The sequence below is a fragment of the Poromitra crassiceps genome, assembly GCF_964638095.1.
Source record: "Poromitra crassiceps genome assembly, chromosome: 13".
Lineage (NCBI taxonomy): Eukaryota > Metazoa > Chordata > Actinopteri > Beryciformes > Melamphaidae > Poromitra > Poromitra crassiceps.
In genome coordinates this window covers 35576996-35586995 of record NC_139644.1, presented here as the reverse complement: position 1 = coordinate 35586995, position 10000 = coordinate 35576996, and the positions used below count along the sequence as shown (strand labels likewise).

General features: G+C 49.0%; 1 protein-coding gene across 1 annotated transcript in view; it reads left to right on the top strand.

Moving 5' to 3' along the window:
* tnrc18 (trinucleotide repeat containing 18) overlaps window positions 1–6344 on the top strand; it is a gene marked incomplete at its 3' end in the record, with an annotated part of 78907 nt that extends 72563 nt beyond the window's left edge. The window contains 6 exon segments of the mRNA XM_083650251.1: window positions 945–1097; window positions 2344–2613; window positions 2616–4192; window positions 4532–4768; window positions 5799–5873; window positions 6138–6344. Of these exon segments, the coding sequence (XP_083506377.1) occupies window positions 945–1097; window positions 2344–2613; window positions 2616–4192; window positions 4532–4768; window positions 5799–5873; window positions 6138–6344 (2519 nt within the window).
* Window positions 6345–10000: the final 3656 nt, after the last annotated feature.

Below are 10000 nucleotides of genomic sequence, written 5' to 3'. Positions count from 1 at the left end.
CCATTCAGTCAAATAAACACCAAACACTCACTTGCCTTCTCTCGGCATCCCTCTGCTTGGTTTGGACCGTGCTCTATTTATTCATGCGTGTGCTTTCAGGTTTCAGTTGTCATAAAAACAGAAGAAGCGTTTTAGCTGACGTGCTTGAAGCCACGCAGAAAGTCTGAACCCTAACCCAGTAAGGCTGCTCTCCGATTGAGACGGCACCAATAACGATCGGCCGACATTGCCTCTATCGGCTTTGATCGGAGCTCTCTAAACAGGCCGATCTGAAGAGCCAATCAGATGCACAATGGATTAACCGAAAATTACTTCACCCCCCCTCTGTCTCCGAGTGTTTGACTTACACGCACACACCTGCTCTCTGCCCCACTCTCTTTGTCCGGGCAAGACACACGTCACATGCACACACACATCCACGCACAAGCACACGCACACACACACACACACACACACCCTGGCCGACCCATCCACGCAACACACACACACACACACACACCCTGGCCGACCCATCCTCTCTTAACTTGACTCTGAATGTCGCTGCCTGTCTGACAAGCAAGGAGAAGTACCAAGCAGAGACCAGGCAGGCAGTAGAAGAGAGGTCAGGCTTGTATCAGTCTCCAGTCCCCAGGGTCCTAAAGTTGCCATTTTTATAGTCTCCTTTTCCACAGGAAATCTGTATTTCTTAAGCTCAAGTTGTGTCCCTAAGAGAGAGTCTCTAGGGAGAGTGGAATGTCAATTCATGCTTTCTCGTCTCCTCATTTTAATGACTTAATATACAATGTCAATGTTGTTCAGAAGAACTCAATATATAAATAATGCTACACAATAAATAGAAGGCTTCAATCAACCCCGTGATCGGTGATATCGGTATCGGCAGATACTGCGATCGGCCCCAAAAGTCCTGCTCGGAGCACCTCTATAACCGAGCCCTCTGCCTCCAGGTGCCGAGCCTTCGCCTGCGCTGCTAGTGGCCAGCTGCACCAGGAGGCGGGTCCGCAAATGCAGTAAAGAGGGCAAAGAGGCGGGGCCAAAGCCGGAGGAGGCCGTTCCTAAAATCAAGGGGAAACCTGGTCGCAAACCCAAACCCAAACCTGGTGAGCTCATCTGATCTTTCCTCATCTCATGGATGATTAACTAATGGACGGACTGATGACTGACTGACTGACTGACTGACTGACTGACTGACTGACTGACTGACTGACTCGCTTTTGTCATTATATAGATGTAGTAGTACATGAATGCCTCTTTGATCAATTTACTCCTAGTCTTCTACTACTGCTACTACTCTTTGTTGTCATTACTAATGTGGCTAATATTCATTGCCCGTGAACTCTCATTCTTCTTGTGTTAAATGTATCAGTAAAGTGCACAGGGAGCTTCCAAGATGTCATAAGCCAAAAGATGTATTAGAATGATTGGAGAAAGAAACGCTAAGGCTTCTCACAGGAGGTAAAATCATGTAGAGGGTGTTTGAAATATGACTTGAGTGCAATGTGCATTAAGTACCCCCATCATTTTGCTTTTCAGTTGAGATATTCTACCTTTGGGAGCAGTAAATGGACATTTCCTCACACACTGGAGCCAGATGTGTGCCTAGCATCATAAAGAAAAAAAAGAGTTAGAGATGGATTTGACGTTTTTGGCTGAGTGCTCCTCATGGAAGTGTGTTTCCCCTGTACCTTCTTGACCTTAAGAGAAATGATATCGGACTTAATGTGTAATGATTTTAGAAATAATAATGGCAATGAGTTGCATACAAGAAGGCAAAGCATATTGAGACAGTACAGTCACGTTATTGCCGTCCTTATTTTAACATGTTTATCGTCTATTAAAAAGCCACAATCAAAAATTGGTGGCTTGTTTTTTTTTGGTCTCATCTTCATGTTTTGATGAGAAAGTCATATTGCAATGTAGATAAATCAGTGTCTTTTCTGTTTTGTAAAACAGAACCAACAAAAAAAACGTGGAAACATTTTTCATGAGGAGCAGCGCATATTTGACTATCTCTGTTGTCTTTCAGTTTGATGCATTGTCTCTTAACGGGTCCATTGTTGTCTCCAGTGCTCACAGAGTGTTATGTTAGCTGTAATATCTGGCATGTTGCATGTCTGATCTGCTGACGCCGGCCTTGTTTCTACTGTGTAAGCGATTCTTAAATGCAAGGTTTTTGTTTCATTGTTTCCTCGCTGATTTGTCTAGCAGTCGCAGTGTGGGAGGCTGTAGACCACAGACATCCTGAAGCCGCACAATGAAAACTTCAGCAGATCCAGGGTGTGTTGGCTAAAACATCAAGCCAGTTCCTTTATTCAACTTTTGACTTCTTCTCCCGCCTCTTTCCAGAAATGTCAATGAACCCAGATGGCCGGGAGAAAGCCGATCCTCCATCCTCCTCCTCCTCCACCCAGCCCACGGAGAGACCCCAGCCTCCAGCCAAGCCCGCCCAGGATAGGGCCTCCTCTGTCCAGAAGGCAGCTCAGGAAAGGCCCCTGCCTGTCTCCAGGCCGATGTCAGGAACCCAGACCAAACCGGGTCGAAAGGGCTCCACCAGCAGCAGCAGCAGCAGCCCTACTCTTCCACCCAACCAGGTGCCCAGGAAGGCAGGCTCGGCCAGCCACCTCCCCCTAAACCGGCCCGCGCTCTCCCTGCGTCCCTCTACCCCTCCACCTATGGGAAGGTGCTGACTGTGGATCTGTACGCCGAGCCCAACCTCAGCTCTTACACCAGCCAGCGCAGCAGAGACCGAGAGAGCAGCAGCAACGTGAGTCTCAACAGTACCATCGGTCCCACCAGCAACAGACCGATGTCCAGACCCAATATGGCGGTGCCATCTACCGCACTGAAACCCAGTGTTACCTCCACGCCCAGACCCACTTCTACTTCCACCCCGAAGACCAAACCCTCTTCAGACCATCACAGCGGGTCCAGATCCAGCCTCAGCTCTATCCCCAGCCCCATCTCCAGGCTATCCACAGGCAAATCCAGCACTTCACTGACTCCCAGACCTTCATCATCTTCACTATCATCATCATCATCATCATCTACCCCTAGACCCAAGCTCAAGATGCCGTCCGACCAGCTGTCCTCCAGCTCCAGGCCCAGACCCAGCCCGGTACCCAGCCCTATCTCCAGACCTAAGCCCAGGCCGGGGCAGGGCGACGTGGGCTCAGGCGTGAGGCGGAAGGCCCTGTCTGCGGAGCCCCTGGTGAAACTGGACCACGAAGGCGTGACCTCCCCCAAGACCAAGAAGACCAAGGCTCTGATGCTGCTGGAGGGGCGGGGAATACGGCGAGACCACACCCCCATTACCACATTGACCACAGCCAGTCAAAAGCCACTGAAGGCCAAAGTGAGAGCTCCAGAGAGGGAGGATGGCCCGCCAGAGAAAGACCCACCCTACAAGGCACCGATGCTGGGTAAGGAGAAGGCAGACAACCGCAGTCCCGGTGGCAGAGGACAGGAGAGGGACAAGAGAGAGGAGAAAGGGAAGAAAGAGGAGAGAACGGAGACAGAGGAGAAGAGAGAAGAGAGGAAGGTGAAAGAGGAGTCTCATAGCAGCAGCAGCTCCGAGTCGGAGGAAGAACGGGATAAAGGCAAGCTGAAGAAGAAGAAGAAATGTACCTCCAGCTGCTCTTCCTCTTCATCCTCCTCTTCTGGTTCCTCCTCATCATCCTCGTCGTCATCCTCCTCCTCCTCGTCTTCGTCGACCGATGACTCCTCCTGCAGCTCGGACGAGGAGAGGACTCCCGCGCCCCCCCCAGCACCCGTTTCCCCACCTCCAGCCCCGCAGGACCAGCCCAAAGAGCAGAAGATAGAAGAAAAGGAAGAGGAGGTGAAGAAGGAGGCTGAGGTAAAGGTGGAGAAGGAGGAAGAACAAGAAGAACCACCTCCTCCCTCTCCATCCCCCTCTCCATCCCCCTCCCCTCCAACCTCGCCCAGCCCAACTCCTCCCGCTAAACCCGCAAAACCAGCCACCGGAAAGGGCTCCGGGCAGAGGGGCCGCCCTCCTAAGCCGAAGCCCAACGGAGGCGAGGGAAAGGTGGGGAGACCTAAGCGGAGAGAGGGGGTTCACCTCCCCACCACCAAGGAGCTGGCCAAGCGCCAGAGGCTTCCCAGTGTGGAGAACAGGCCCAAAATCTCAGCCTTCCTCCCAGCCAGACAGCTCTGGAAGTGGTTTGGGAAACCCACACAGGTGAGGGAGGAGTCCCAACACAACACGATCCATATCTTTATACACACTTTGTTGCAGTTTCATTATGTGTCGCACTTTAACATCAATAAACCACCAAATGAACACGTGTCACCATCTAATATAGATCACTCACAAATCACTGCACGATGTTTAGTTAGTTCCCTTTCAACTGTTCAGTCGTTGTATTTTCAATTTCGGCCCCACTCCACATTTCAGTTTATTTTCCAGTATTTCTACATATAAATAATAAAACGGAGAGAAGAGAGACAGAAAGCCCGGTAGTGGATTTGCTCCTCCCCCTTCCCTCTGTGACCAGCCTGTCCTGTGCGAACCCCTCAGAGACGCGGCATGAAGGGGAAGGCCAAGAAGCTGTTCTACAAGGCCATCGTGCGCGGCCGCGAGATGATCCGCATCGGAGACTGTGCTGTGTTCCTGTCGGCCGGGCGGCCCAACCTGCCCTTCATCGGACGCATCCAGAGCATGTGGGAGTCCTGGGGCAGCAACATGGTGGTGCGGGTCAACTGGTTCTATCACCCGGAGGAGACCAACCCCGGCAAGAAGCTCACCGACAAGAAGGTAGCGAGTGCTGTAGTTTTACTTCTGGTTACATAAAGGTCAAAGGCAAGCACATTTAGAAAAAATACTACTACTGTGAAGTGACAAACGAAATAATAATCCCCAAAAAATTGGACCCATCCTCCACGGTGACCGTTTACATCCAATGAGTGTTAGTTAGCGGCTAGCCAGCTGTCATTCTTCTTTCAATTATTCATTCTTAACTGTCCTTTTTTCCTGAATTAACTTGCATCACCAGCCCTGTTACTGTAATTTACTTCAATCTAATGACATTTTCAATGATAAAATAGCTTAGATTCATGATGTTTCTTTAGGGGAATCCTATCCAAACAAGTATGTAAACATCATGTAACGTTAATATCTCTGTGAGGGAGTCTGTTAGTTGTCTTTGAGATGGACAGCTTTCACGCATCATCACGGTGGCCCTCGCGCATAGTAAGGCCCCGCCTCCAGGAAGAAGAAAACAATCAGTGCATTGCTCGCTTGTTACCCGGTGCTTGTCGTTATAATCGTTGTGCTGACATGATCAGGTAAGCGCAACGTTTCTCCTTTAGATGACTCACAGGTGTGTGAATTGACCTGGATATGAAGCGCAATATAATATAACAGAATCAAGATAAGACTGAGCCCTCTCTTCTCCTCCTCTCCTCTCCTCTCCTCTCCTCTCCTCTCCTCCTCTCCTCTCCTCTCCTCTCCTCTCCTCTCCTCTTCTCCTCCTCTCCTCTCCTCTCCTCTCCTCTCCTCTCCTCTCCTCCTCTCCTCTCCTCTCCTCTCCTCTCCTCTTCTCCTCCTCTCCTCTCCTCTTCTCCTCCTCTCCTCTCCTCCTCCTCTCCTCTCCTCTCTTCTCCTCCTCTCCTCTCCTCCTCTCTTCTCTTCCTCTCCTCTCTTCTCCTCCTCTCCTCTCCTCTACTCTCATTTAAAATAAATAGTAGCGGCGGTCATATTTCAGCAGCGGTGTAACACTGCTGCTGAAACGCTAGCCAATATGTAAAAGATATTTTTGTAAATGCGAAATTTCTGTCCTCCCTAGAACTGGGATCAGATGTGCGGTCAGTCTTTACCTGCAGCTCTACACTCATCTATCCAGAGAAAAGACTTCATGGAGGTGAGAAAAAAGCAAATATTATTGTACGTGTGTGTGTGTGTGTGTGTGTGTGTGTGTGTGTGTGTGTGTGTGTACACACATTATACATGTGTGTGTGTGTGTGTGTATATATATATATAAAATAAATATATATATATATGTACATATGAAATAAATATATAATGTATATATACATATATGTATTTATGAAATAAATATATAATTATAATATATATACATACACATATATATGGAATAAAACGGCCTTGTGTCTCTGGTTGGCAGCGCGCCCTGTACCAGTCATCCCACAGCGACGAGAACGACGTGCAGACGGTCAGCCACAAGTGCCTGGTGGTGAGCGTGGAGGAGTACGAGCAGATGACCCACACGCGCCGCTACGCCGACAGCGAGGACCTCTACTACCTGGCCGGCACCTACGAACCCACCACCGGCATGATCTTCAACACCGACGGAGTCCCCGTCATCTGCTGAACACACCACGCACGCACACACACACACACACACACACACACACACACACACACACACACACACACGCACACACACACGCGCGCGTGCGCGTTAGAGACACGGAGGCGCGCGACGAGCCGGCGACACACCAACCAGCCGACTTGGACCTCACTACGAGTTGACGAATGACGACGAGTCGAATCACTGATATGGATCTTTAACACAGCCCCGGACTCCATGAAGTCACCCCTGTGATACGGTGATACACTTATTACAGAACTGATTGTTGTGAACACTTAACTACTACGAGACTGGAGACACTACAGACAGTATTACAAGAGACACGTCTCCTGAAACACACACACACACACACACACACACACACACCCAAACTCCATGCACACCTAACAGTTTAGCTTACAGTGTTCATGGCCGAGGGAGCTTCTCATCAGAGCAGAACATCTTGAGCAATTCAGTCTCCTCTTACGTGTAAATACCACGCATGTACACACACACACACAGATGCCTGTAAATACCCACTCCCGTATAATACACACACACACACACACACGCAGATATGTAGAGGAAAATCCGAGTGTTTTATTTTCATGTAATAGATTTATGTGAGAGTACTTTTTTCTAAAGAGGTTAATCAAGACAAGAAGCTTTAAACGAACTGTGAATGATCCTACAGGAGAGAGAGAGAGAGAGAGAGAGAGGGGGCGTGTCTGTCTGCCCCCCCCCCCCCCCCCCCAGGACGGACAGACACACTGCGGGTGGTGTGTGACGTTGTGATTATGATGTTGCCGTGGTGATGTTACAGTCATGTTACAGTCATATAAATGTATCTACAGAACAGCAGGAGCGACAGACGCAAAGAGAGAGAGAGAGAGAAAGAGACGCACAGATGGAGAGAGAGAATCCTTCCATTGCCGTCCAACAGAGAGCACGTAAACACTTAATCGATTCTCCCTTAACTTAAAGCCCCCCCTCCCCCATGCAAACCCCCCCCCCCCCCCCCCCCCCCCCTTGACAATCCTACCACAGACGGGCAAACCTGTCTGTGTGCCACGAAAACCTCCGACTCCCTCAAAGACTCAGGCTGAAAGAGAGAGGAAGGAATCTTGTACTACTCTAAAAGCACTTCCTTGTTTTCATCTTTTTGAGTTCCAAGGCCAAATCCAGCCTCAAAACACATTTCACGCTGTAAAAGCAGCTGTTGGTGGTGAACGCATTGAACATGCCAGACGCATGATAGAAGAGTATCCAAGGGTGGATTTCTCCTTTTTAAAAGAGGTGTTTCAGTGTTGCCGACATTGCAGTCATCTGGAGACGCATCAAGGCCACATTGACGAGCATGATTGGAGTAAGCCGTAATGATCGTCCTACAGGGTTTTGGTTGTGTGTTCAGCACCTTCCTCATTCGTTCTTCTGGCTGCAATAACTGCAATGTTTGGCAACCTGGAACACGTCTTGTGTCCTGTGTTGTTACCATTTCTTTTCTGCTGTTTTATGGCTGTCCATCTTTAGCCCCCTTACGCCCTCCAAGCAATCAGCTGTATGCTATCTTTGACATGAGTGCACTTTGGAATGAGCAGCTCACTGAGCTGCACTGCAGAGGAGAGACACTAGGGTGGGGGGGGGGGACTGTGTCGGGAGTCTTCTGTCTTCCTAGAGTCCTTACTAACCCCTCCCACTACTTACTAACCCCTCCCACCTGTCTCGCTCTGCACCCACCCCCTCCACCCCCCTAAATGCCAGACACCCTTACACACAGACACACCAACACATGCACACACCATGAGTATGTACATTGTACCGCGTCCCATTTGACCCGTTCGCACGTCTCCATTTGACTCTCTTAACTGCTCGTTCGATGTATTTTTTTTTCTACGTGCCTAATTTTACCGTTTTTCGGGGGAGACCGTTGAATGTGGTGCTCAGGGCTGTGAGCGTTTGGAGCGGCCTTACTCTCCCAGGCCTTATTGTGACGATTCGCCAAATCTGTCTTATGTCCCGCCCCTCGCTATCCTCGCCTCTGATAGGTACAGAGAGGTCATCTGATTGGTGTTTGGCCCACGTCTGCTCACGTCGGAAAAACTCGGGATACGCCTTTCTACTTCCTGATTTGTGCTTTACTCAATTCTCCATTCCTGAGTTCTTCAACCCACTTAGAGTTACACTATTGTGTATAGAGTGTCTATCAGATATATCAGTATCTATATACTGTATGTATATATATATATATGTATACATATATATGCGTGCGTGTGTGTGTGTGTGTGTGTGTGTGTGTGTGTGTGTGTATGTGATTATCATGTTGATTTTCTCGTATGTCTCTTACCACATTGCCCTGTCTCTGCTCGCCGCAGAGATTGAAGATTGTTTTGTTGATATTCAATAGGTTTTTAATATTTTCTACTTTCTTGAGATCGTTTGGTCTTGTCTGGATGTGTCCGGTTATATTAGGTTGTATTGTATTTTCTGTTCACTCGGAGGAGAGTCCGAGATATCAACAGTTTCCCCGATAGATGACAGGAGATTTTTCAGCCATGTCGGCCATTGTCGTAGCATGTACTATGAATGCAGATTATGATGGGCGCGCAAAGGAACGTTTGCTCATGTGCTGCTAGTCTGAGTATTGAAAGCCCATATGAAGTGGTCTAACCAGGTACCCCGGGTGACTGACTTATGTGTTCCGTTCTCCCAGACGACGGTGTAGATATCACAACGTGAATGATGACGGTGTAGATATCACAACCTGAATGATGACGGTGTAGATATCACAACCTGAATGATCGAGAGATGCCAGAAAATCTGATCTGCTAAAGCCGCCCCCCCATCCCCCCTTTAAGCTGCTGCTCTTACTTTGGCCCCCGGGGCCAAAGTCGAGTCCTGACCAGAGAGCCGTGCCTGCGAGTCATCTCGTCTCTGCAGTCCATCTAATCGATCGATGCGTGATTGGCCGAGGCGTTTGAGTGACAGGCGGTTTCCCAATGGATTTGGGGGTCGGGGATCTCTGGTCCCGGAGCGTTAACGGATTATACAGGTCGTATTCGGTGTTTGCAGAGTGAAGACAAGTTCAAGTGGCCCGTCATGAATGTCTTGTTTACCCCTGGAGTCGCTCAAGCACTTTCTTCTCCGTGTGTGTGAGAAAGTCACACTTATCCCCCGCTATTACCACATGCACGCACACTCTTACACACCTTTCCCTAGCCCCCTAAAGAGGTGTGTCATTTCCTAGCCCCTAAAGAGGTGTGTCCTTTCCTAGCCCCTAAAGAGGTGTGTTATTGCCTTCCAAATCTCTATTTGACCCCATTGTCTCCGTCCAAAGCTCAGCCTTAGGCCTTCGTACAGGGTCCAACACACAAGCACACACCCCTTCCCCTTCATTTCATCTGGTGTCATATATTTTGAGAGCGTCCATTCTGTTTGTCGCCGTTTCTACGTTTTACTTTTGCTTGTAAACGTCTCCGGACGTTTTTGTTTTTGTTTTGTTTTTTTTTGCTACGAATTTCTGCTCTTTTTATTTGCATGTCTCTGTCGTCGTTTTTGTTTTGTATTTTTGAAAGAAAAAAATAAATCATTTCCTTGCTTCCCCTCTCTGAACAATCGTCCAAACGCCTCTTGAGCAATACTGCTGACAGGCACTGGGAGCTAGCTGCTAGAGAGAGAGG